This window comes from Xenopus laevis, chromosome 3L, assembly GCF_017654675.1.
Source record: "Xenopus laevis strain J_2021 chromosome 3L, Xenopus_laevis_v10.1, whole genome shotgun sequence".
Classification (NCBI taxonomy): Eukaryota; Metazoa; Chordata; class Amphibia; order Anura; family Pipidae; genus Xenopus; species Xenopus laevis.
The window spans coordinates 152,704,506-152,731,305 of record NC_054375.1 but is presented as its reverse complement, the minus strand read 5'-3'; the positions used below and the strand labels follow the sequence as shown (position 1 = coordinate 152,731,305).

General features: G+C 43.2%; 1 protein-coding gene and 1 pseudogene across 3 annotated transcripts; both read right to left on the bottom strand.

The window, feature by feature from the left end:
* Positions 1–1,464: 1,464 nt before the first annotated feature.
* Positions 1,465–10,832, bottom strand: LOC108710385 (annotated as a pseudogene).
* A 4,294-nt stretch (positions 10,833–15,126) lies between these two features.
* On the bottom strand, positions 15,127–26,328 carry LOC108711746 (transmembrane protein 272). 3 transcript variants are annotated; one of them, XM_041587338.1, is made up of 5 exons: positions 26,185–26,328; positions 23,142–23,263; positions 17,716–17,766; positions 16,588–16,785; positions 15,127–15,436 (listed from the first exon to the last, which is right to left on the bottom strand). In XM_041587338.1, the coding sequence occupies exons 2-5, from the start codon at positions 23,215–23,217 to the stop codon at positions 15,243–15,245; spliced, it is 519 nt and encodes a 172-aa protein (XP_041443272.1). In that variant the 5' UTR covers positions 23,218–23,263; positions 26,185–26,328; the 3' UTR covers positions 15,127–15,242. The 3 variants fall into 3 exon arrangements, with proteins under 3 accessions (XP_041443272.1, XP_018109242.1, XP_018109243.1); XM_018253753.2 differs by lacking the exon at positions 26,185–26,328 and adding an exon at positions 24,625–24,746; XM_018253754.2 differs by lacking the exon at positions 26,185–26,328 and adding an exon at positions 23,441–23,538.
* Between the last annotated feature and the right edge of the window lie 472 nt (positions 26,329–26,800).

Here is a 26,800-nt window from a genome sequence, read left to right as displayed (position 1 = left end):
GCCAGAGTTCCCCTTTAAGAAAACTTTTAGTATGTTATAGAATGGCTCATTCTAAGCAACTTTTCAATTGGCCTTCATTTTGTCTTTTTTATAGTTTATGAATTATTTGCCCTCCTTTTCTGATGCTTTGCAGGTTTCAAATGGGGGTCACTGACCCCATCTAAAAAACAAATGCTCTGTAAGGCTACAAATGTATTGTTATTGCTACTTTTTATTACTCCTCTTTCTATTCAGGCCCCTCCTATTCATATTCCAGTCTCTTATTCAAATTAATGAATGGTTGGTAGGGTAATTTGTACCCTAGCAACAAGATGGCTGAAATTGCAAACTGGAGAGCTGCTGAATAAAAAGCTAAATAAGTCAAAAACCACAAATAATAAAAAATGAAAACCAATTGCAAATTGTCTTAGAATATCCCTCTCTACATCATACTAAATGTTCATTTAAAGGTGAACAACCCATTTAAGTGGTTTAGTTTCTGTATAAAATCCATAAGTGCCATGTTGGTAGGGGAGAGCATCCCCCCCCCATGGTTGATTCCACCATCTTGGTTCGGGTTGGTAGGGGAGAGCATCCTCCCCCCCCCCCATAGTTCCACCATCTTAGTTGGAGCAGCTAGTGTTTAAAGGAGAAGGAAAGCTACGGAGGCATTTTATTGCCAATAGATTAGCCGCAATAGTGCAAGCTAGAATGCTATATTTATTCTGTAGAATGTTTTACCATACCTGGGTAAAAAGCTCTAGAAACTCTCTGTTTGTTTAGGATAGGAGCTGCAGTATTAATCTGGTGTGACATCACTTCCTGCCTGAGTCTCTCCCTGCTCTGGGCTCAGATTACAGTAGAGAAGGGAGGGGGGGGGGAAGAGGAACAAACTGAGCATGCTCTTGCCCAGGGCAATGAGGTTTAAGGTGAAGGCAGGAAGTCTGATACAGAAGCCCATGAGTACACAATAGAAGAAAAGAAATGCAGTGTTTCTTTTGACAGGGGACTCAGAGCAACATTACTTTGAGGGTTTACTGGTGTATTTCTGATAAGGCTTACTTAGTTTTAACCTTTCCTTCTCCTTTAAGTGTGGAGTTTAATGAAATATTCCTTTTAAAAAAAACATATAATCCCCAACTTTCCTTGACTAAAATATTTCTTCTTCAAGGGAGGGGGGTGTCAGATATATTGCATTGGGATAGGCTTAGGGGGACTTGGGGGGGGGGTTAAGATGAGGGTCTGGCAGAAGGTCACATCTCGTATTACTCAATACTGAATAACATGGGAAAGAGCTCAGCAGCCTTTAAATGAGGGCACAGATAAAAGTGCTTTCTGGGTTTTACTTGCCCTTAAATGCCACTAACTGCCTCAAAGGAACGAGAAAGGCCCCCGCAGTAGCAACAATCTATATATTATTAAACACATGACAAGATGGAAGACGTCACCAGTGTAACATGGAGCAGAGGGGCTGGAGTAATGGATCCTGTACATTGGGGGGTCATTAGTCATTTACAGTCACTTCATACCGGGCTCAGTAATGGCAAATGGGGGGGGAGGGTTCTACACACTGATTGGCTCCCGCACCTCATTCTGTCTCTTCACCACATAAATCTTCTGTCCAGTGACGAGAAACGTGTGCTCCCCGAATACAACTGGAAGGAGAAAAGGGGGCGAAGAAAACAATGAGTTGGCGCCAATCTACTGCTAATCCCGACCCCCACATAACATTATCCCCACTCCCTCCTGTACTGCTGCTCCTCAGGGCAGATATGGGTGCTGACACCCAACAGACTCAGGTGCTGCTCCTACGTTACACTTCAGGGATTCTCCCGGCTTGTGACATCATCAGAGGTGACATCATGGGATGTAAAACCTATTTGGAGGAGGTGCCTAGAGAAAACCATGTAGAAACCTCATGTTTGCTGGGGTGGAATCTGGACTTTCCTGACCCAACATCACGAATGTGAGTGCCCCTCCAGTCTATGGATAGGGATGGGCGAATTTTTTTGCCTTGTTTCGCCGCAAAAATGACGCCCATAGACTTGTATGGCGTTGTGCGTCAAAAAAAAAAACGATTAGCGTCAAAAAAAATTTTTTGACCCCCATACACTTTAATGCCCGTCGGCGACATTTCGCCGGCGGCGAATTTTTGGCGAAACGGATCAAATTCGCCCATCCCTATCTATGGACAGATACATACCCACTACTGGGTATTCTCATGTGCTTAAATGGCTACTGCTCCCCCAGATCCCAGAAGGTGCAAGTTACGGCTTCCAAATCTTTGATCACTCCAGCCGTAACATTGTAATGGTTACCATGGTAACTTGCCTCCCAACGAGGAGATGGTGATGAATCAGTAGGATGATCATTATCACATAAGGCAGAATGGAGCATAAATGGAGGCAGAAGGTCAATGACATTGACGTTTGGATACTACAACTCCCAGAATGCCCTGAGAGCCTTTGGCTGTAGGGGTGGTACTTAAAGAGAACCAAAGGGCCACAGGTTGCTCAAGCATAGGGTTAAAGGGGCTGTTCATCCTTAAAGGGGAACTATCATGAAAATGAAAATGTAATACAGTATAAGCTTCAGCATAAGGAAATAAGAAACTTTCTAAATATAATCAATTAAATATTCTGCATTGTTTCTGAAATAATCAAGTTTATCTTCACTGTCCCTATCTCAGCATCTGTTTCTCTTCATTCTCTCTTCATGCGGCAGTTGGGTGTCAGATATTCACTGACAGTTAGATCCAATATATCTTATAGGAGGGCTCCTTTTGCCTAGAAGATGTATTAGAGCTCACTCTATTAAACTCACCAGACATCATGTCTCTCTACATGCAGGATTTGTGCAAAAGGCAGTTATTTTGTTAGATTTTGTTTGTGCTGGAATCAGTTATTTGAGTGAGCTCTAATACAACTGGCAGTTAGGCAGGTTAAAAAAGGTTGAACTTGATGGACATGTGTCTTTTTTGAAACTAACTTACTATATTACATCTGCTAGGAAAGGGATATATTGGATCTAACTGTCAGTGAATATCTGACACCCAACTGCTGCATGAAGAGAGAATGAAGAGAAACAGATGCTGAGAGAGGGATAGTGAAGATAAACTTGATTATTTCAGAGTAACAATACCGAACTCATCTCTAACATTTGTGTGGGTGAGGGGCATTTAGGGAATAGTGATCATAACATGGTCTCCTTTGAGATTCTGTTGCAGAAGCAATTCTATAAGGGAGGAACTAAAACACTAAATTTCAGACGTGCAAACTTTGACAGTATAAGGGCATCTCTGCAACATATTAAGTGGGAAATGCTTTTCACAGGGTTAAACACAGAACAAAAATGGGAAGTCTTTAAAATGCTGCTTAATAAATATACTTGTCAGTATATTCCACTTGTAAGCAAGGAACGTCGTTGCAAAGCAAAACCTTTTTGGTTCAATAGAAGCGTTGGTGTTGAGGTGGGTAAGAAAAGACGTGCTTTTAAGGCTTTCAAGTTAGCTGGTACAGCCGAAACATTTATAAAGTACAAGGAGGCCAATAAATCATGCAAAGAAGCTATAAGGCAAGCTAAAATTGCTATAGAAAAGGATATTGCAGCAAGCAAAATTATTTTTTAAATATGTAAATAGTAAAAAAATGAAGCAGGAAGGGGTGGGACCCTTACTATCAGAGGGGGGTCAGCTGCTTGATGAAAACAAAATAAAAGCGCAGATTCTGAACTCATATTTTTCATCTGTCTACACAAATGAGGAACCAGTAAGTGAAGGTTTCCTTCTTAACAGTCCCAATTCTAGTAATACAACTAATGAAGCATGGTTCACACATGAGGAAATTCAAAAGAGACTAGAACATGTTAAGATTAACAAAGGTCCAGGGCCAGATGGTATTCATCCCAGGGTAATTAGCGAGCTTAGCTCTGTGTTTGCCAAACCTCTTTACTTAATTTTTCAGGATTCATTGAGATCTGGCATAGTGCCGAGAGACTGGCGAATTGCTAATGTGGTGCCTCTATTCAAAAAAGGATCCCGTTCTCAGCCTCAAAACTATAGGCCAGTTAGTCTGACGTCAGTATTAGGAAAGCTTTTTGAAGGGTTAATAAAGGATAAGATACTGGACTTCATAGCAAATCATAATACTATGAGTTTGTGCCAACATGGTTTTATGTGTAATAGATCTTGCCAGACTAACTTAATTTCTTTTTATGAGAATGTAAGTAGAGACCTGGATTCTGGGATGGCAGTGGATGTGATTTACTTAGACTTTGCTAAAGCATTTGATACAGTGCCACACAAAAGGTTACTGGTTAAATTAAGGAATGTTGGCCTGGAACATAGTATTTGTACCTGGATAGAGAACTGGCTAAAAGATAGACTACAAAGAGTGGTGGTAAATGGAACATTTTCTAATTGGACCAGTGTTGTTAGTGGAGTACCGCAGGGCTCTGTACTAGGTCCCTTGCTTTTCAACTTGTTTATTAATGACCTGGAGGTGGCCATTGAAAGTACTGTTTCTATTTTTGCAGATGATACTAAATTGTGCAGAACTATAGGTTCCATGCAGGATGCTGACACTTTGCACAGTGATTTGTCTAAACTGGTGTAGGGACCCCTACTGGGTAATCTGCCCTGCAGCTTTAAGGCCCCCACCTTTTTTCTTAGAGTGATCTGCCAGGAGAGAATGACACGCCCCTGCTACACTGCTATATAGTGAGTGTAGGGAGTGGCCACTTCCTCTTTGGCCTGTGGATGGTGATCCAGCTGGGTGAGCTCAGGGGAGCCTGGGCACAGCTAGGCCCAGAAAGGCCCATGTGCTTTGGAGAAGAAGTCGGGGACCAGGTAACCCCGTGAATGAGGAATAGTTACACTAGGGCAGACTTGTTATAGTCTCTCTAGGAGAGAAAGGCAGAGAGGTGAGAGAGAAAGAGCAGCTGAAGCTCCAACAAGGATTTGCAGTAAGGGAGGAGCTTCCCAGAGGCTCTGTGTGTTGCCTCCAGTCAGGGACCTCAGTGAAGAGGGACTGTAGGGTACAAGCTGCTTCCTGACAACTTCCAGGAGGGAATGTGTGTGAATACTGCAAATGCCTAATGGAGACCTTTCCTCTGTGAGAAATGCCTAATGCCTGCAGCTCTGTGTGAGAAATGTGCTATTGCCTCAGCTCCTGTGTGAGTACTAAACCTGTGGTCACTTGCCTCGTGCATAGTTAAATAAACTACTGTTTTATTGCAAGAACCTCCGGGCGCCCATCTTTTGTTGTATGCACAGTAGCCTGGGGGATGTAGTTGCACTACACCATAGAGGCAACACTTCCACATGGCGAAGGCCCTGACCCTGTTGTGTGAAGTCGCGTGTAACCCATGCTTCTACTGCTAGCTGGACAGTTTAACTATTTGTGTGCTATGCGGCCCAAATAGGTGTTACACTGGAAAACTGGGCAGCAAACTGGAAAATGAGGTTCAATGTTGATAAATGCAGGTTATGCACTTTGGCAAAAATAATATAAATGCAAGTTATACACTAAATGGCAATGTGTTGGGAGTTTCCTTAAATGAAAAGGATCTAGGGGTCTTTGTAGATAACACGTTGTCTAATTCTGGGCAGTGTCATTCTGTGGCTACTAAAGCAAATAAAGTTCTGTCTTGTATAAAAAAGGGCATTAACTCAAGGGATGAAAACATAATTCTGCCTCTTTATAGGTCCCTGGTGAGGCCTCATCTGGAGTATGGGGGCAGTTTTGGACTCCAGTCCTTAAGAGGGACATAAATGAGCTGGAGAGAGTGCAGAGACTAAGTGCAACTAAACTGGTTAGAGGGAGGGAAGAGTTAAATTATGAGGGGAGACTGTCAAGGTTGGGGTTGTTTTCTCTGGAAAAAAGGCGCTTGTGAGGGGACATGATTAGACTTTACAAGTACATTAGAGGACATTATAGACAAATAGCAGGGGACCTTTTTACCCATAAAGAGAATCACGTACCAGAGGCCTCCCCTTCAGACTAGAGGAAAAGAAGTTTCATTTAAAGGAACAGAGTAGGGGGTTCATCACAGTGAGGACAGTGAGGTTGGGGAATGCACTGCCGGGTGATGATTCAGTTAATGACTATAAGACTTGGATGATTTTTTGGACAGACATAATATCAAAGGCTATTGTGATACTAAGCTCTATAGTTAGTATAGGTATGGGTATATAGAATTTAATTAAAAGTAGGGAGGGGTGTGTGTATGGGGCTGGGTTTTCATTTGGAGGGGTTGAACTTGATGGACTTTGTCTTTTTTCAACCCAATTTAACTATGTAACTATGTAACTGTGTAATGCAGAATATTTAATGGGTTGTATTTAGAAAGTTTCTTATTTCAGTATGATGAAACTTATATTACATTTTCACAATAGTTCCCCTTTAAATTAAATTTCAGTATAATGTAGAGCGTAGGGATGCACCAAATCCATTTTGGATTTCGGCTGAACCCACGAATCCTTTGCGAAAGATTTGGCGGAATACCGAATCCTAATTTGCAATGCATATGCAAATTAGGGGTGGGAGGAGGAAAACATTTACTTGCTTGTTTTGTGACAAAAAGTCTTGCAATTTGCCTGACGCCCCTAATTTGCATTTGGTTCAGCCGGGGAAAAGGATTCTGCTGAATCCGAATCTTGCTGAGAAAGGCTGAATCCTGAACTGAATCCTAGATCAAATCCTAGATGCAATTGGTTTTAATTTTTTATTATTTGTGGTTTTTGAGTTATTTAGCCTTTTATTCAGCAGCTCTCCAGTTTGCAGTTTCAGCCATCTGGTTGCTAGGGACCAAATTCCCCTAGCAACCATGCACTGATTTGAATAAGAGACTGGAATATGAATAGGAGAGGTCTGAATAGAAATATGAGGAATAAATAACGGGCAGATTTATCAAGGGTTGAATTTCGAAGTCCAAAAAACTTTGAAACTTGACAATCGAATCGAAAAACTACGAATTCAAATATCGAATTCGAAGTTTTTTCACCGAATTTGGCGAATAAAAATTTGAACGATTCGAACGATTTTAGCGTACGATCGAACGATTTTTATTCGATGTGTAAAGTTTGTAGAAGGTCCCCATAGGCTAACATAGCAATTCGGCAGGTTTAATTTGGCGAAGTATTGACGTCGAAGTTTTTTTTAAAGAGACAGAAGAGACAGTACTTCGATCATCGAATGGTCGAATATTCGAACGATTTTTACTTCGAATCGAAGTCGTAGTATCCTATTCGATAGTCGAAGTATCTCAAAAATTCGAAACTTTTTGTACTTCGAAAATTCACTCGAACCTTAGTAAATCTGCCCCTAAATGTGTAGCCTTACAGAGCATTTGTTTTTAGATGGGGTCAGTGACCCCATTTGAAAGCTGGAAAGTTACCGCCAGCTCCCCTCGGTCCTCGCTCATCACCAGGTAACCCATCTGGGATGCGCTCCAGGCCCTGCGTCAGTGGAGAGGTCTGAGGAGGAACACGAGAAAGACTTGTACTTTATTTTATATGTATAGACTGTTCCCTCACTGCAGGGGAAACTCACAGCAATTGTTTGTCGTGTTTAATAGATGGACTCTCACATAACAGGAAGGTTGCGTGTAAATCATCAGCCACACCCACGTGCTGGAGGGGGCGGAGTCTAGCTGCAGATTTCATCTCAATGATAAAACCCAAACTCACTGCTCAGAAAAGAACTGGAGGCAGAGAAGAAGATTATGGAGCCACGACTAAATGTCATGAATTAAAGGGGAACTAAAGCCTAACTAAAGAAGTAGCTAGAAATGATGTTTTGTGCTTCTGTATCAGCCCAAGGCAACCACAGCCCTTTAGCAGTAAAGATCTGTGTCTCCAAAGATGCCCCAGTAGCTCCCCATCTTCTTTTCTGCTGATTCACTGCACATGCTCTGTGCTGCTGTCACTTACTGAGCTTAGGGAGCCACTCACAATATACAGTACACATAGAATAGAAATATCACAATATAAGGCTGATTAAGAGTAATTAATACAGATTCACATTACAAAGCAGCTCGGTGCACGCCAAAGTTGACGGGCTCTAGGACCTGGTCGCCATATAAGGGAATCCGGGCCTGAGCTGAGCATCTCAGCATTAGCCCCGAGCCCACTGAGCATGTGCAGAGCCACTGACACACAAAAGATGCCTGACAAGATCTGAGATGGGTGAGCTGCTGGGGACACTATATACAATGCAGCATTTATAGCCTATGCTTTAGTGATGTGTGGGTGGGGCTGAGACTTGCGGGTGACCTTACTTTGCCAGCTTCCTGCTTCTGTTTTTTATAGGCGTGTGCTAACCCCGCCCTTTTTGTGGCATCAGTCAGCGCAGGGCTATAAATAGAGGGGAGGCGGTGGGTGCGGGTCAAAAAAAACCCCAAAAACTCAACCTACGCATCATCATACCCCCCTAACTGTCCCGTTTTCTCTGATTTTGACAGCTCAGCCCCCAGTTATATGTTCCGACTTTCTCTTTAATCTCCTGCACTGACACCAGAAAAAGATACAAAGTTTCTGAAACTTAATTAAAATAAGAGGCTTTTTGGCAGAGAGTCCAGAACACTCAGCAGCTGCAGATACTTTTGTAAGAATTTCAGATAAGCAAAGAAACGAGTGTAACAATTTCAGATAAGCAAAGAAACGAGTGTAACAATTTCAGATAAGCAAGGAATCAAGTAACAACAAGTAAATATTTAAGATAAGCAAAGAAACATGTGTAACAATTTAAGATAAGCAAAGAAACAAGTTTAACTATTTAAGATAAGCAAAGAAACACATGTTACAATTGACAATAAGCAAAGAAACAAGTTTAACAATTTAAGATAAGTAAAGAAACACGTGTAGCAATTTACAACAAGCAAAGAAACGAGTGTAACAATTTCATACAAGCAAAGAAACGAGTGTAAGAATTTAAGATAAGCAAAGAAACAAGTGTAACAATTTGAGATAAGCAAAGAAACAAGTGTAACAATTTGAGATAAGCAAAGAAACAAGTGTAACAATTTCATACAAGCAAAGAAACAAGTGTAACAATTTGAGATAAGCAAAGAAACAAGTGTAACAATTTCATACAAGCAAAGAAACAAGTGTAACAATTTGAGATAAGCAAAGAAACAAGTGTAACAATTTCATACAAGCAAAGAAACAAGTGTAACAATTTGAGATAAGCAAAGAAACAAGTGTAACAATTTCATACAAGCAAAGAAACAAGTGTAACAATTTGAGATAAGCAAAGAAACAAGTGTAACAATTTCATGCAAGCAAAGAAACAAGTGTAACAATTTGAGATAAGCAAAGAAACAAGTGTAACAATTTCATACAAGCAAAGAAACAAGTGTAACAATTTGAGATAAGCAAAGAAACAAGTGTAACAATTTCATACAAGCAAAGAAACAAGTGTAACAATTTCATACAAGCAAAGAAACAAGTGTAACAATTTGAGATAAGCAAAGAAACAAGTGTAACAATTTGAGATAAGCAAAGAAACAAGTGTAACTATTTAAGATAAGCAAAGAAACACATGTTACAATTGACAATAAGCAAAGAAACAAGTTTAACAATTTAAGATAAGTAAAGAAACACGTGTAGCAATTAAAGATAAGCAAAGAAACAAGTGTAACAATTTACAACAAGAACAGAAACAAGTGTAACAATTTCATATAAGCAAAGAAACAAGTGTAAAAATTTAAGATAAGCAAGGAAACAAGTAACAACAAGTAACAATTTAAGATAAGTAAAGAAACGAGTGTAACAGGTCCCTTGGGAGAACTGAGACTCGCAAGCTTAAAGGGCAATTCACTTTCATTAGCAACTGTAAATAAAACATAAAACTGTAAATAAAACATAAAACTGTAAATAAAACATAAAACTGTAAATAAAACTGTAAATAACACATGAAATGTGGCACTGAAGCGTGTTCAGACTTCCATAACCTGACAAATGTTGTAAAATGGACATGTTAATTAGGGGGTGTGGCCATAAAATGGGCGTGGTGAAAGTTTCATACACTTTTTGTCTCTTTTCGGTCGGTGTATCACTACTATTGCTTTTAGGCTGCAGGAAGCCTCCCAGTTTCTGGGCCATTCCCATACACACAGCTATAGATACAGCACAGGAGGAATACCCCTGATTCACGCGACCCACAGCGACCAATCAAGGCTAAGAATATACGGATTTACTAGTGTAACTAATGAAACAAACCGTCTGATTGGCTGCTACTGGTTCTACACCTGGGCAAGCGTCCCTGTTCTAATTACAAGTCAGCGTGTGCCAGGCAAGTTACAGGCAGTTCTGTGGAAGAATAAAGAGGATAATGTAGCGCGACCAGAACAGGAATAGTGTAGAACTACAGCTCCCAACCCTGGAGTCAAACACTGATACTGGCTTTGGCATACTATAAAAGAGTTAGTGTAGAGACAGGCCAGTTGTGAAGTGGCGTTTTGAGAAAAAGTTCTGTGGTCGTCAATTGTTGGCTAAAGCCTTTTCAGTCTAAAACAGTTTTATTTGATTGTTGAAAGTTTAGTGAAAGGTTTTATACTTTCCATTCAAACATAAGCTTAAAAGCAGTTCTATGTGAGAAGTATGGGAGGAGCCAGGCTCAAATATTAAAGGGAAACCATGCCCCCCAAAATGAATTCTTAAGCAAAAGATTTTTATATATTTATTAACTTTATATTTTTATTTACTTTATATATTATTGAGTGGCCCATTAGGGTAGGACTCCACAGGCGATTTCGGCGCTGCATCTGCATCCGACAGTCGTGTCACGTAGAATCAACCATGCGACACCATCCGACAATGCTATTATGTACCTTATTTCTGTCGCATCCGACATGACTCCTGTGTTTTTGCGCCGAAATTGCCCGTGGAGTCACACCCTTAAAGTAAAAAATCTTACCAAACTGGAATATATATTTAAGTAAAAATTGTTCTTTTACATCTTTTCCCTCAAGCCACCTGTGTGATGGTCTGTGTGCCTCAGAGATCACCTGACCAGAAATACTGCAGCTCTAACTGTAACAGGAAGAGATCACCTGACCAGAAATACTGCAGCTCTAACGGTAAAAGGAAGAGATCACCTGACCAGAAATACTGCAGCTCTAACTGTAATAGGAAGAGATCACCTGACCAGAAATACTGCAGCTCTAAAGGTCATACACGCATCGATATTATTGTACGAAACAAATTTTCCTACTTAATTCGGTGCGTAATGGCAAAAGGCTTGGATATCGGTCGACTCGTTGATAGGGCTGGTTTTAAAATTTTGAACCTGAACATCGCCCACTGAATCTGCTGAAGACAGTCATTTTTATGTCTATGGCCTTTAAAGGAGAACTAAACCCCCAACTAATGAAAATCTTACCCCCTCCCTGTTCCTCCACGCACAGGTGTTAATACCTGTAAGTGCCCCAAAGTCTTTAATTACCCCTCGTTACAGAGTCAGCTCAGCGGAGCTCACGGGAGGCATTTTCCGGTGCTTCAGTAATCTTCGGGTCTTCTTCCGACGCTTCGATAATTTTCGGAGTATTCGCAGTTATTATTATTATTATTATTATTATTAGCATGCGCTGATACGCTTCTTACTTAACAAAGATTACCGAAGAGCTGAAGGTGGCGCCAGTGAGCTCCGCTGCGCTGACTCTGCATCGAGGGGTAATTAAAGACTATGGGGCATTTACAGGTATTAACACCTGTGCGAACAGGGAGGGGGGGGGGACAATGGAGAGTAGGGGTTTTCATTAGTTGGGGGGTTTAGTTCTCCTTTAATGTAACAGGAAGAAGTATGGGAGGAAAAGACAGAATTTTGTCCCTTCATTTGCTCATGTGACCGAACATATTTGGTTTGTTTGTGTGCACCGTGAACCCCAGGGGCGACCCTAAATTTTAGGGATGCACCGAACCCACTATTTTGGATTCAGCCGAACCCCCAAATCCTTCTTGGAAGATTCGGCCGAATACCGAACCCAAATCCTAATTTGAAAATTAGGGGTGGGAAGGGGAAAATCTGGTTTTTTTTGCATATGCAAATTAGGATTCGGTTCGGCCGGGCAGAAGGATTCACCGAATATTATGTTATGTATATATTAAATTCCTTCTGGAAATGATTGCCTTTTCTCATACATTTCTGTATAGGTGGCGGGTGTAGAGGTGGAAAACCGCAGGAATGACAGATCAATACGCCACAAGGTAAACGTGAGTGGGAGGAACATAATTCGAATGCACGTCAGAAAGAGGAGCAGAAAGTTCTGCGTCACCAACACTGGACATGCCAAACAGAAAGGTATGTGGCGTCTTCTACGTGAAACCCAAAGTCCTCAACCATAAAACGTGTGACTCACGAGTTCAACAATGTGTCAGTTGTGAGGAGGGCGAAGGAAACACTTACACGGCTTGTGGCTGAGGAACCTGTAGCCTTCCCAATGGGGGGTCAGTGGGGAGTGGGGGGTCATTTCTGGCAAAGCAAGACATTTGGCATTTATGTACAAATAATCCATTTCAGTTGAGCCTTGTGAGTAGCAACAAGCTGTTTGCAGGAACCTGTCTATCATACTGTATATTCGATTGTTCTGATTGGCTGCAGGTTGACCTGCCCATTAATCTGCAGGTATCGGAGCTCACAGATGCCATCTTCTTCTCTTAGGAAATATTCGGAATGAGACCGGTGTGGCGGCGCATGCTCATTTGGAACAATTGTCTGTATCGCGACAACTGCGCATGCACCGAAAATTGGCGAAGCGCCGGTCTCATTCTGCAGATTACCGAATCGGCTGAAGATGGCGCCCGTCAGGCCCGGACTGGCAATCTGTGGGTTCTGGCAAATGCCAGAGGGGCTGCTATAATGTGCCATAGAAAGTCAGTATTTAGTGGGCTGGTGGGAGCTGTTTGGGCCTATTTTAATTCTCAGTCCAGACCCGGCCTAGCCGGTAAAACACCTGCCAAGGCCGGGGCCGGTATTGCAAATTTACTGGCAATGTGGCTGCCGGTAAATTTGTAATACCCTTAAAAAGACCTCCTCGGCCCGCCCCCAATCCCCCGTAAATTTACCTTGTCCTTCGGTTCTTGTCCTGGCACGCCCCTTTGCGGCACAACCCTGCCCCCTTTGATGTCACACCACGCCCCCTTTTCGTACCCGCCCCCACCAGCCGGAATTTTTTTTTGCAAAAGGTGGCAACCCTACCTGTGGCCCGTGAACTCCGATGCCTGAATCTGCACCGAGGGGTAAGTAAAGACTTTGGGGCATTTGCCCGGGGTAACACTTCGGGGCAAATTTACTTACCTCTGAAGTTGTCTTCGCCGCACTTCGCCAGGGCTGCGCAAATTCATGAAGATCCGAAGTTGCACAAAAGTAACCAATCGTTTGCGAAGTTGCGCTAGCGATGTTACGGTCAGCGGTTCGTAGTTGCTGTAGCAAAGGCTAATTTGCATATAGCGCGAAATAGAAGTTTGAATGGACGTGTGCAGCTGCAGCAGATAAATAACATTACACAAGCCCAGGGAAACTTAATAGAATTATATAGAGGGGTTATATTGCCCTACACATGTGCCCACTGTATAGTTAAGGTACAATATGTTAGCAAATGTAGGGGGGAAGGAGGGTACCCTAAAAAAAAATTTGATCTTTTTCAGCCTATCATCCTATAAAAAGTAAAAAAAACGCCAGCGTTTTTCGGGATTTAGAAAAATGTACCTTTTTTTTTTTTTTACAAACTCCTTTCTACTCGATTGCACTTCGCCTGGTCTGACCTGGCGAAGTAAACTCTGGCGAAAGAGGTAACGTTCAGAAAAAAACAAAAGTAGTAAATTTGCGTAGTTTCGCCCCTTCGCCAGAGTACAACTTAGCCTGGCCTTAGTCTAACTACTTCCCTAGTGAATTTTCACTTTTAGTAAATTTATGAAGTGGCAAAATGACGTAACGCTGGCGAATTTTCGTTAGCCACTTTGCCAGTTAGTGAATTTGCCCCTTAGGCTGGGGGGGAGGAGGGAGGGGGGTCTATGTGGGGTAGGGTTTATTTAACTTTAGGGTTTAGTTCTCCTTTAAAGGTATAAATGAAGAATCACACACAGTTCAATTCACTGGTAATTAACATTTATTTGTTGACATTCCAAGCATATGCGGCTGTGACAGACAATGAGCCAGGCTGATATAGAGGGGGGTGCGGTTCTATCGAGGTTCAAGTCACAGACGAGAGCGATTCCTCCTGGAGCACTAACTCCATTATACAAGGTAAGTGGAACAGAGACAGTGAGTTTGTGCTTGGAGAGAGAGTGCTGGGCTAATGTAAGTGCATGTAAACAGGGAAGATAAGGGCCTTCCATCAGCCCTCGCTGCACTAAAGTAATTAAAGTGGAACAGATAAGGTGAAAGTCTACTTAAAGGGATACTGTCATGGAAAAACATGTTTTTTTCCAAAACACATCAGTTAATAGTGCTGCTCCAGCAGAATTCTGCACTGAAATCCATTTCTCAAAAGAGCAAACAGATTTTTTTATATTCAATTTTGAAATCTGACATGGGGCTAGACATATTGTCAATTTCCCAGCTGCCTCAGTCATGTGACTTATGCCTGCACTTTAGGATGGAACTACTTTCTGGCAGGCTGTTATTTCTCCTACTTAATGTAACTAAATCAGTCTCAGTGGGACTTGTCTTTTACTATTGAGAGCTGTTCTTAAATCTTCCAGGGAGCTGTTACCTTGTGTTAGGGAGCTGCTATCTGGTTACCTCCCATTGTTCTGCTGTTAGGCTGCTGGGGGGGAAAGGGAGGGGGTGATATCACTCCAACTTGCAGTACAGCAGTAAAGAGTGACTGAAGTTTATCAGAGCACAAGTCACATGACTGAGGCAGCTGGGAAATTGGCAATATGTCAAGCCCCATGTCAGATTTCAAAATTGAATATAAAAAAATCTGTTTGCTCTTTTGAGAAATGGATTTCAGTGCAGAATTCTGCTGGAGTAGCACTATTAACTGATGTGTTTTGAAAAAAACATGTTTTCCTATGACAGTATCCCTTTAAGTTAACAGATATGAAGTAAGGTGAGGTGCTGACAGTAAGTGTAACATACAGTGTGATTCAGAGTCTAAGTGCAACCAACTTCAGTGCATGTTTAATAAATCTGATTCCACCAATAGACTCAATTCATTTTTATTATTTGTCCTGCTGCAACATTCACAGTCCTGCTTTATGGCTGCTGAGTATTTCCTATATTCATTACAGTTTGGTGAGTGAGTGGAGTCTGATCTTGTTACGCATCTACCTGGGCTCTGGCAGCAAAATAAGCCGCGGCTACTGCGAGACATCCCAGGACGCACATATAAAGGATAACCGCGACACCGATAAAGATGTACACCAGTGTGATGATCCAGAAGGCGTACAGGTACAGGATGCGGTTACATTGTTTGGTGGAATCTGGATACAGAGAATATACCCACACATTGCCTGAGGAACAGAATAATGGTATTAATTGCACATTAAACCATTAGCTGCACTCTAATCTAATTCCTTCTTATGAGTAGCAACATTCCCTTGCTCTGTCACTCCCTGGGTTCCCATCTGGGATATAGTAGTACCAGCTAAGGTTGCCATCTTGTTTTCACCCCAATACTGGCCTTTGGGTTGGGGGGCAGGCCATAATGTCATTTGAGGGCAGGGGTTAAGTATATCAGAGTGGTGGTGGGTGGAAGTGGCTGGAAAGTGGGTGGGGAAATGGGCGGAGAAAAGACTAGGAGACGAATCTGCCAGTGGAAAGGGTAAGAATTTATAGTTTTACCAGAATTACATTGTCAGTATATTTGTAATACCCGTGTCTGGCCTAGCTGGTGATTTACCTGCTGCTTCGGTCAAATACAGGTTTCACCCCCGACAAACTCCAGGGGAGGCGGGGCCATGATGCAGCGGAGGGTGGGGTCGTGTTGTAGCAGGGCGGTGCTGTGATGTGGTGGGGGCAGGACTGTGCTGGCGGGGGTGGGGCTATGATGTGGCAATCGCCGATTGGGCGTTCGCTCGTCAATCTCACAAAATCCTGCCTGGTTTTCCTAATTTGGAAAACCTGGCCGCCAGTTTTGACCCGAACAGCCCTTCAAAAAAAAACAGGCTGTTCGAGTCAAAACCGGACAGGTGGCAACCGTAGTACCAGCCAGTGGTTGTGTGGGGCCCATAGGGTTGCCACCTTTTGTGGAAAAAAATACCGGCCTTCCTATATATTTATCTTTATTCCCTATTAATAACATTGGGATCACTGACCTTCCTATATATTTATCTTTATTCCCTATTAATAACATTGGGATCACTGACCTTCCTATATATTTATCTTTATTCCCTATTAATAACATTTGGATCACTGACCTTCCTATATATTTATCTTTATTCCCTATTAATAACATTGGGATCACTGGCCTTCCTATATATTTATCTTTATTCCCTATTAATAACATTGGGATCACTGACCTTCCTATATATTTATCTTTATTCCCTATTAATAACATTGGGATCACTGACCTTCCTATATATTTATCTTTATTCCCTATTAATTCCAGAAAAGGTGGCAACCATAGTGACTCCCTGTGCCCTTTCTGTACAATTTTACTTACCAGCAATGAAAAAACAGAAGAGGAACAGCATTAAGACTCCCTGAGAACACAGGACAGCCCAACTAGTCCTAGGGGGCTCCCTTCCATCTCCGCAGGGGAGGCACGTGAGAAAGAGAAGCAGTAGGGAGACTGCGCCCGTAATAATGAGATAATAAGGGATGAGATACTGCCCGGGGCAGTCGTTTATATAAACAGCACCTGTAGGAAGAGAGACAGAGGGGCATCAATAAGGCAACAGAAAGGAGGGCTGTGGGCAGGATTCTAGGAGCAATGGAGAAGAAGCTCAGCAAGGAATAACAGATAACAGTAGGGTATGGTTTAGGGGTGCACTGAATACAATAATTTTGAATTCGGCTGAACCTCCAAATCCTTCATGAAAGATTTGTCTGAATACAGAACACTAATTTGCATAATAAATCAGTAAGGGGGAGGGAAAAAGAGAGCTAAACATTTTTTTACTGCCTTGTTTTGTGAGGAAAAGTCACATGACTTTAAAGGAGAATTCAACCTGTCCTGAAAAAAGCTGTACCCCCCACCCCAGGTAGACCCCTCTCCCTCCTCCCCCCAGGCTTACTACCCCCCCCCGGGGAGATGCCCCATACTCCATACTTACCGCTCGCCCAGATTCTTCCAGCGAAGTTCCATGCGTCCATCTTCTGCGTCCTTGGTAAGCAGACTGCGATATCGGCAATTTGCGTGTAATTCCGCGCACAAACTGGCAAATTGCTCCAACTGCGCATGCGCAGAAATACCGATCTCCCAGTCAGCTTACAGAGGACGCAGAAGATGGACTCCGCTGGAAGAATCTGCGGCGAGGGGTAAGTATGGAGTATGGGGCATCTCCCCCGGGGGGTAGTTAGCCTGCGGGGAGGGAGGGGTCTATCTGGGGTGGGGGGTACACGTTTTTTTCAGGACAGGTTGATTTCTGCTTTAAGGATTCGGATTTGGCTCGACCAGGTACAAGGATTCGGCCGAATCCCGCTGAAAATGGCTGAATCATGGCTATGTACCGAACCGAATCCTGGATCCTAGTATGGTTCACAGGTAACACATTGTGTAAATGCATCATTCCTTTTTGTAGGAAAGAAGAAGAAGAAGAAGAAGAAGAAATAGTGTAGGAAGACTTACCAATGGCAATATTGGCGATATGAATGGCTGTAAGGATCACCTTCCCACCAACTGTGGGGAAAGAGACATCAGTAAATGGTTAAGTACAGCCGCATTGGTGTTTTACACAGGCAAACATTTGCTCCACTAACTGTCACCTCTCTTCTAACTATAGCTGAACGTTTCTTACCTAATTTCTCTTTGGATTTGACTGATTATTGGGGAGGAATTGGTATGTTCCCTGGCTTTTCTAGTTGTAACTGTTGATCGTACAGGTATGGGACCTGTTATCCAGAATGCTCGGGATCTGGGGTTTTCCGGATAAGGGTCTTTCCATAATTAAGGTGGCCATACATGGATAGATCCGCTCGTTTGGCGATGTCGCCAAACGAGCGGATCTCCCTCCGATATGCCCACCTTGAGGTGGGCAATATTGGGCAGATCCGATCGTGGGCCCTAGGGCCCAACGATCGGATCCTAGCATTCGGCAAACGGGCGGTCGGATCGCGGGACCGCATCAACGAACAGATGCGGCCGCGATCCGACGGGATTTTCTGTCCCATCCGATCGAGATCTGGCCAACTTTCGGCCAGATCTTGATCGGGGAAGCCCGTCGGGGGCCCCCATACACGGGCCAATAAGCTGCCGACACAGTCTGTCGGCAGCTTTTATCGACCCGTGTATGGCCACCTTTAGGATCTCCGTACTTTAAATCTACTAAAAAAAATCATTTAAACATAAAATAAAACGAATAGGGTTGTTTTGGTTCCAATAAGGATTCATTCGTTGGGATTAAGTAGAAGGTACTGTTTTATTATTACAGAGAAAAAGGAAAACACTTTTAAAAATTAGAATTATTTGTTTAAAATGGAGACTATGGGAGACGCCCTTCCTGGATCTGGATAACAGGTTTCCAGATAACAGATCCCATACGGTATTCCCTTAACAAAGCTCTCTGTTAAATTATTTAATTCAGTACATTTCCGCAATCCTAACTACATTCGCTTACCAAGTTAAGTTCTTTTTACAAAACTCATTCCTACACACTTCCATTCTTCCGGCTTCATTCTCCCGAGTCTTATCCCTGCTCACATTCTCACTCACCTTTAAATTAACTTTTAGTACGATGTAGAGAGTAATATTCGGAGACAATTTGCAATTGGTTTTCATTTTTTATTATTTGTGGTTTTAAATTTGCTTAGAATTAGCCACTCTATAACATACTTAAAAGTTAACGGAAAGGTGATCCACCGCTTGTTGTTATATAGTTTTATTTTTACACAGACGTACATGTTCCTTAGATTGAGAGGAAACCTTGATCGTCTGCTCGGGATTGTAGGAACCACTTCCCAACTTGTGAAGTGGTGGATTCTGGGACTTGAATGCTTCCCAGAGAATCTGCGCACCTCCCACTATAGAAAGCAGAAAGACTTCAAGTCCCAGAATCCATCTCTTCACAATGGAACAAGGTGAGTCCGGGGTTGGATGACATGTTAAGGTAGGGTTCTATACTGTCACCCTCTTTATTAACCAGGGCAGCACCCAAGGTTTAAGACTCATTCTACACTCCCTAAGACTCCTCCTCCTCATCTACCTTTCATCATTTTTTTTTAAAAGCCCTTTCAGTGAAGCTGACCCTGACTCTTCCTACTATATCCCATTTCCACTTACATGGTCATTGTAGCCCCTCTTACTCTATTTTACTTTTCAAACCCAAAGGAATGTTGTTTAAATGAAAAATAGTGATTCCATCTGTTCTTCTCCAGCTAGAATCATAATAATTCATTGTGCCGGGAGTGAGATAACTTCTGTGCACCGCGAGACTTCAAGCCACTTCCCGCTGTTCCAAACTGATGGCTTGTTTGGTGACAAGAAGCGCTGCTCCTGCCCAGACATTATCGCTTGAAATCTTAATTTGTGGTCAAATATAGAAATTTAGTAAGCCTTCTTCCCTTCAACATAACATTCTTATAGATATATGAAAATCTTATTATAACAGACACTCAACTTTAATACAGGAGCATTTACCCCAAATCTCACCTCAGATAGCCCAATATCCACCTCTAAGGGAACCCAATGGTACAGTCACCGAAAAAAGCAGATATGGAGTGAGATATACAGTGAGAGAGTCCAGCAGACACACAGGGAGACAGACATGGAGTGAGATATACAGTGAGAGAGTCCAGCAGACACACAGGGAGACAGACATGGAGTGAGATATACAGTGAGAGAGTCCAGCAGACACACAGGGAGACAGACATGGAGTGAGATATACAGTGAGAGAGTCCAGCAGACACACAGGGAGACAGACATGGAGTGAGATATACAGTGAGAGAGTCCAGCAGACACACAGGGAGACAGACATGGAGTGAGATATACAGTGAGAGAGTCCAGCAGCCACACAGGGAGACAGACATGGAGTGAGATATACAGTGAGAGAGTCCAGCAGCCACACAGGGAGACAGACATGGAGTGAGATATACAGTGAGAGAGTCCAGCAGACACACAGGGAGACAGACATGGAGTGAGATATACAGTGAGAGAGTCCAGCAGACACACAGGGAGACAGATATGGAGTGAGATATACAGTGAGAGAGTCCAGCAGACACACAGGGAGACAGACATGGAGTGAGATATACAGTGAGAGAGTCCAGCAGACACACAGGGAGACAGACATGGAGTGAGATATACAGTGAGAGAGTCCAGCAGACACACGAGGAGACAGATATGGAGTGAGATATACAGTGAGAGAGTCCAGCAGACACACAGGGAGACAGACATGGAGTGAGATATACAATGAGAGAGTCCAGCAGACACACAGGGAGACAGACATGGAGTGAGAAATACAGTGAGAAAGTCCAGCAGCCACACAGGGAGACAGACATGGAGTGAGATATACAGTGAGAGAGTCCAGCAGACACACAGGGAGACAGATATGGAGTGAGATATACAGTGAGAGAGTCCAGCAGACACACAGGGAGACAGACATGGAGTGAGATATACAGTGAGAGAGTCCAGCAGACACACGAGGAGACAGATATGGAGTGAGAAATACAGTGAGAAAGTCCAGCAGCCACACAGGGAGACAGACATGGAGTGAGATATACAGTGAGAGAGTCCAGCAGACACACAGGGAGACAGACATGGAGTGAGATATACAGTGAGAGAGTCCAGCAGACACACAGGGAGACAGACATGGAGTGAGATATACAGTGAGAGAGTCCAGCAGACACACGAGGAGACAGATATGGAGTGAGAAATACAGTGAGAAAGTCCAGCAGCCACACAGGGAGACAGACATGGAGTGAGATATACAGTGAGAGAGTCCAGCAGACACACAGGGAGACAGACATGGAGTGAGATATACAGTGAGAGAGTCCAGCAGACACACAGGGAGACAGACATGGAGTGAGAAATACAGTGAGAAAGTCCAGCAGCCACACAGGGAGACAGATATGGAGTGAGATATACAGTGAGAGAGTCCAGCAGACACACAGGGAGACAGACATGGAGTGAGAAATACAGTGAGAAAGTCCAGCAGCCACACAGGGAGACAGACATGGAGTGAGATATACAGTGAGAGAGTCCAGCAGACACACAGGGAGACAGACATGGAGTGAGATATACAGTGAGAGAGTCCAGCAGACACACAGGGAGACAGACATGGAGTGAGATATACAGTGAGAGAGTCCAGCAGACACACAGGGAGACAGACATGGAGTGAGATATACAGTGAGAGAGTCCAGCAGGCACACAGGGAGACAGACATGGAGTGAGATATACAGTGAGAGAGCACAGCAGACACACAGGGAGACAGATATGGAGTGAGATATACAGTGAGAGAGTCCAGCAGACACACAGGGAGACAGACATGGAGTGAGATATACAGTGAGAGAGTCCAGCAGACACACAGGGAGACAGACATGGAGTGAGATATACAGTGAGAGAGTCCAGCAGGCACACAGGGAGACAGACATGGAGTGAGATATACAGTGAGAGAGCACAGCAGACACACGAGGAGACAGATATGGAGTGAGATATACAGTGAGAGAGTCCAGCAGACACACAGGGAGACAGACATGGAGTGAGATATACAGTGAGAGAGTCCAGCAGACACACGAGGAGACAGATATGGAGTGAGATATACAGTGAGAGAGTCCAGCAGACACACAGGGAGACAGACATGGAGTGAGATATACAGTGAGAGAGTCCAGCAGACACACAGGGAGACAGACATGGAGTGAGATATACAGTGAGAGAGCACAGCAGACACACGAGGAGACAGATATGGAGTGAGATATACAGTGAGAGAGTCCAGCAGACACACAGGGAGACAGACATGGAGTGAGATATACAGTGAGAGAGTCCAGCAGACACACAGGGAGACAGACATGGAGTGAGATATACAGTGACAGAGTCCAGCAGACACACGAGGAGACAGATATGGAGTGAGATATACAGTGACAGAGTCCAGCAGACACACAGGGAGACAGATATGGAGTGAGATATACAATGAGAGAGTCCAGCAGACACACAGCAGGAGTACGTTTTAATGAAACATCTGAAACCTATTTCTCCAGGGAAGTCCATGTATATTTATTAGTTGTTGACCGAACAATATCAAAATAATTATTACATCCCCTACAGATGTTTCAAGTACAGATGGCTGTTCTAGTGATGTGATACAAGTGGCATTTATATAGTGAATAAAGTACCCCCTTTTGTAAAATATAAGGATATTATAAGTCACCGAGGAGTTTCATGACCATATAAAAGTACGAGGCCGAAGGCCGAGTGTTTTTATACAGGTCATGGAACTCCGAGGTAACTTCTAATATCCTCATATTTTACAACTGGGGGTACTTTATTTATTATAATACACAAGTTTCAGTGAGTCATGTGACAGAAATGACATCAGAACTCACCGTTTATAACTGATGACATCAGAACTCACCGTTTATAACAGGGGTGTCCAAACTGCGGCCCGAGGGCCACATGCGGCCCAGGATGCATATGAATGCGGCCCAGTTTGAAATGCTTGGAAATAGGATGAGGGGGGACTCTGCCCATTGCCCAGTTAGTAATAATAATAAGGTCTATTTAATATCCAGGTGTCCCATATTCCAGTGTATAGTTCCATCTGGTTATCCAACTGGCATTGTAGTTCTTTTCTGTGTATTTCCTTTACTTTTACAAATCAAACGTGTTTGTGTATTTCACGTGTGGCCCCAGACAATTTTTATTTTTCCAATGTGGCCCGGCGAGCCAAAAGTTTGGACACCCCTGGTTTATAAGGATAGAATTTACAAGATATTCATGGCTTTTGTGTATTATTAGGATATAATTTACAAGATATTCATGGCTTTTGTGTATTATTAGGATATATTGCACAGAATGCTCATGGATCTTGCAGTTATACAAGAGCGCAGCAGTTCACGGTCACTTACTTGCCAGTGGTTGTGGAACAAACTGATCCTGCATGGCTCCTAGGAGTGGGACACGGGAATTGTCTGCCTCCCCCATGTTTCCGGGTAGGGTCGGTGTCTATTGGTCTGGAGTCTGTAGGGCCCTACATATGAGTACAGAAGTCACGTTAGAGATCAGTATTTATGTGTTTCATGCCCAATGTAACCCCCAGGGACTGGGCACCAACACACACAGGGTTAACATGCTACATACAGATCCTATTGCTGAAGTCTGGGGCTTTCCTTCTGCAGTGTATAATATCCAGAGACCATATACTTACCCCACAGCAAACTCCTGCTCTGTGACCCTCCCTCCCCTGAATCTATTAGCACATAAACCGACAGACCACAGAATCTTCATCTGATCTGTCACTTCCCTTCCGTGCATGTGATAAGCACAAATGAAGGCAGGAGTCACACAGAGAGAGAGAGTTAAAAAGAGACATAGAATAGTGGTGGGATTGTATCAAGGCCTGCAATTCAGATGTCGCCTGTAGAGGACGCTACAGAGTCACAATTATGATATACACAGTAAGGGGAAGTTGACCTAGCGCAATACAATAAATATTTAGCCTCAGCATGAATCTGTTTCTGCTCACTGGGGTCACTGCATCTTAAAGGAGAACTAAACCCTAAAAATCAATATTGCTAAAATGCCATGTTTTATACAGTGAGCTTACTGATATGAGGCTAAAGTTTGAGCTTGTCAATAGCAGCAATGATCCAGGACTTCAAACTTGTCACAGGGGGTCACCATCTTGGAAAGTGTCTGTGACACTCACATGCTCAGTGGGCTCTGATTGGCTGTTGAGAAGCTAAGCTTAGGGCTCGTCACTTCCCTGGCTGTAATATAAGCTGATGCTACAGGTTTGCTGATTATTAAATTCTGATGCTAATTGCACTGGTTCCTGTGCTGCCATGTAGTAATTATGTGTATTAATTACTAATCAGCCTTATATTGTGACATTTCTATTCTATGTGTACTGTATATTGTGAGTGGGTCCCTAAGCTCAGTAAGTGAAAGCAGCATATATAAAACTATGGCAGCATTAAGTCTGCAAACGGGACAATTCAGCAGGAACAGCCCCTAAACTTGCTCATAGCCCATATAGAGAGATACCATAGAAAAATGGCAGCATATGTATTGCCCTGTGCTAAACCCACTAATGCAGGAAACATAAAGTCAATAGTGTCCCTTTAATAGAAGGAGTGCTATAGGTGCACAGCATGGAATAATGGAAATCTCTGCAGTCCCCCATTAGGTTTAATTTTTTTCCAACATTTCCCTTTACGACACATTGTAAGGCAGCACAGTCTGCAGCATGCATCTAAATGATATGCTAATTAGCCACACGGTTTTGTAAATGTTTTTTTATGGTTGAGGTGACAACCGTTTAATCCCTACATATAGAGTATATATTATAGCTACACAAACACCCACCACTGACATGCAACAAAGTTTTACCTGCAGTTTCGCTCCCCTGTCTTCTTCCTGTTCTGCACATCACATGACCCTTCATTCTCTCCCCCTCCAGTGCAATGCATGGGCTCCCACACTGAAAGGGGTGCAGTGAGTGTATGCTGCACCCCTTTTAGTTGGAGAAACACCCCCCGCCATCTAAAGTAATGTAGATGCATGCTGCAGACTACACTGATTTCTGTGCAGCCTTGCACTGTGCCTCTGACTTAATTATTAATTGGCCAGGCAGAATGTGGATTTGTGATTTCCCATTTCTGTCTTTAAAGTGGCTAGGTAGCATAAGAAGGCCTTGTTTAACCCATTCAGCACTGACTGTTTACAATGGGGATCAAATAGGATCTGTGCAGCAATTGGAACAGAATGTTCTGTTATACAGATAGCTAGAATCTCAGCTGCCATAAAGCAGGACAGGACTGCTGCTTACAATGGGGATCAGATAGGATCTGTGCAGCCACTGGGACAGAATGCTCTGTTATACAGATAGCTAGAATCTCAGCTGCCATAAAGCAGGGCAGGACTGCTGCTTACAATGGGGATCAGATAGGATATGTGCAGTCACTGGGACAGAATGCTCTGTTATACAGATAGCTAGAATCTCAGCTGCCATAAAGCAGGACAGGACTGCTGCTTACAATGGGAATCAGATAGGATCTGTGCAAGCACTGGGACAGAATGCTCTGTTATACAGATAGCTAGAATCTCAGCTGCCATAAAGCAGGACAGGACTGCTGCTTACAATGGGAATCAGATAGGATCTGTGCAAGCACTGGGACAGAATGTTCTGTTATACAGATAGCTATAATCTCAGCTGCCATAAAGCAGGACAGGACTGCTGCTTACAATGGGAATCAGATAGGATCTGTGCAAGCACTGGGACAGAATGCTCTGTTATACAGATAGCTAGAATCTCAGCTGCCATAAAGCAGGACAGGACTGCTGCTTACAATGGGGATCAGATAGGATCTGTGCAGCCACTGGGACAGAATGCTCTGTTATACAGATAGCTAGAATCTCAGCTGCCATAAAGCAGGACAGGACTGCTGCTTACAATGGGGATCAGATAGGATCTGTGCAGCCACTGGGACAGAATGTTCTGTTATACAGATAGCTAGAATCTCAGCTGCCATAAAGCAGGGCAGGACTGCTGCTTACAATGGGGATCAGATAGGATCTGTGCAGCCACTGGGACAGAATGCTCTGTTATACAGATAGCTAGAATCTCAGCTGCCATAAAGCAGAGATGGACCAGTTGAACTAGCCACGTCCCTGGTGACACCATTAAGCTTTAATGCTTAAAAATACACCATGAGGTGTGTGGGAAGTAATAAGGTGCATCTAGTCTGTGAGGCCCTGGCTTCTAACACAAGATTCACACTACAGACTGTAATTGGGGCCTATATATATATATATATATTCAGGTGAAAGATCCAGACAAAGTCCTATATATTTGTCTCTGATGGCTGAACATATCCCACCACGTGACACATTTCAATAGATAGTGACAGATCTATTATACTGCTGTATATCCTTACATGTTCTACTTACTCAGTCTGGCTGCCTCTCTACACTATTGTTTATTATTTTCCTGAGGGCTTTTCTCCTTTTTCAACTGTCCTCCAACTGCCCAAATGATTTGTCACTCTCCATCACCAAGATGGCCGCCAACTTCCTTTCCCTTGAGCCCGGCAGCCAATCACATTGCAGATACAAAGAACATGGCCGTTGGCACTTGTGTGGGGCTCTGCCCTGTGAGATTTCAATGTCACGACTGAGAGAAAAGTATGACAGACATGTACCTTGCTGCTAGGGTCAGCTTCTTCATACATTCCATAGGGATGTAGCGAACGTCGGAAAAAAAGTTCGCGAACATATTCGCGAACTTGCGCAAAAACGCGAGCGGTTCGCGAACGGTTCGCGAACCCCATAGACTTCAATGGGAAGGCGAACTTTAACATCTAGAAAAGACATTTCTGGCCAGAAAAATGATTTTAAAGTTGTTTAAAGGGTGCAACGACCTGGACAGTGGCATGCCAGAGGGGGATCAAGGGCAAAAATGTATCTGAAAAATCTGCCTGTGTGTGCTTGGAAGAGATAGTGTAGGGGGAGAGCTGTTAGTGATTTCAGGGACAGATGATAGTAAGTTTGCTGGCTAGTAATCTGC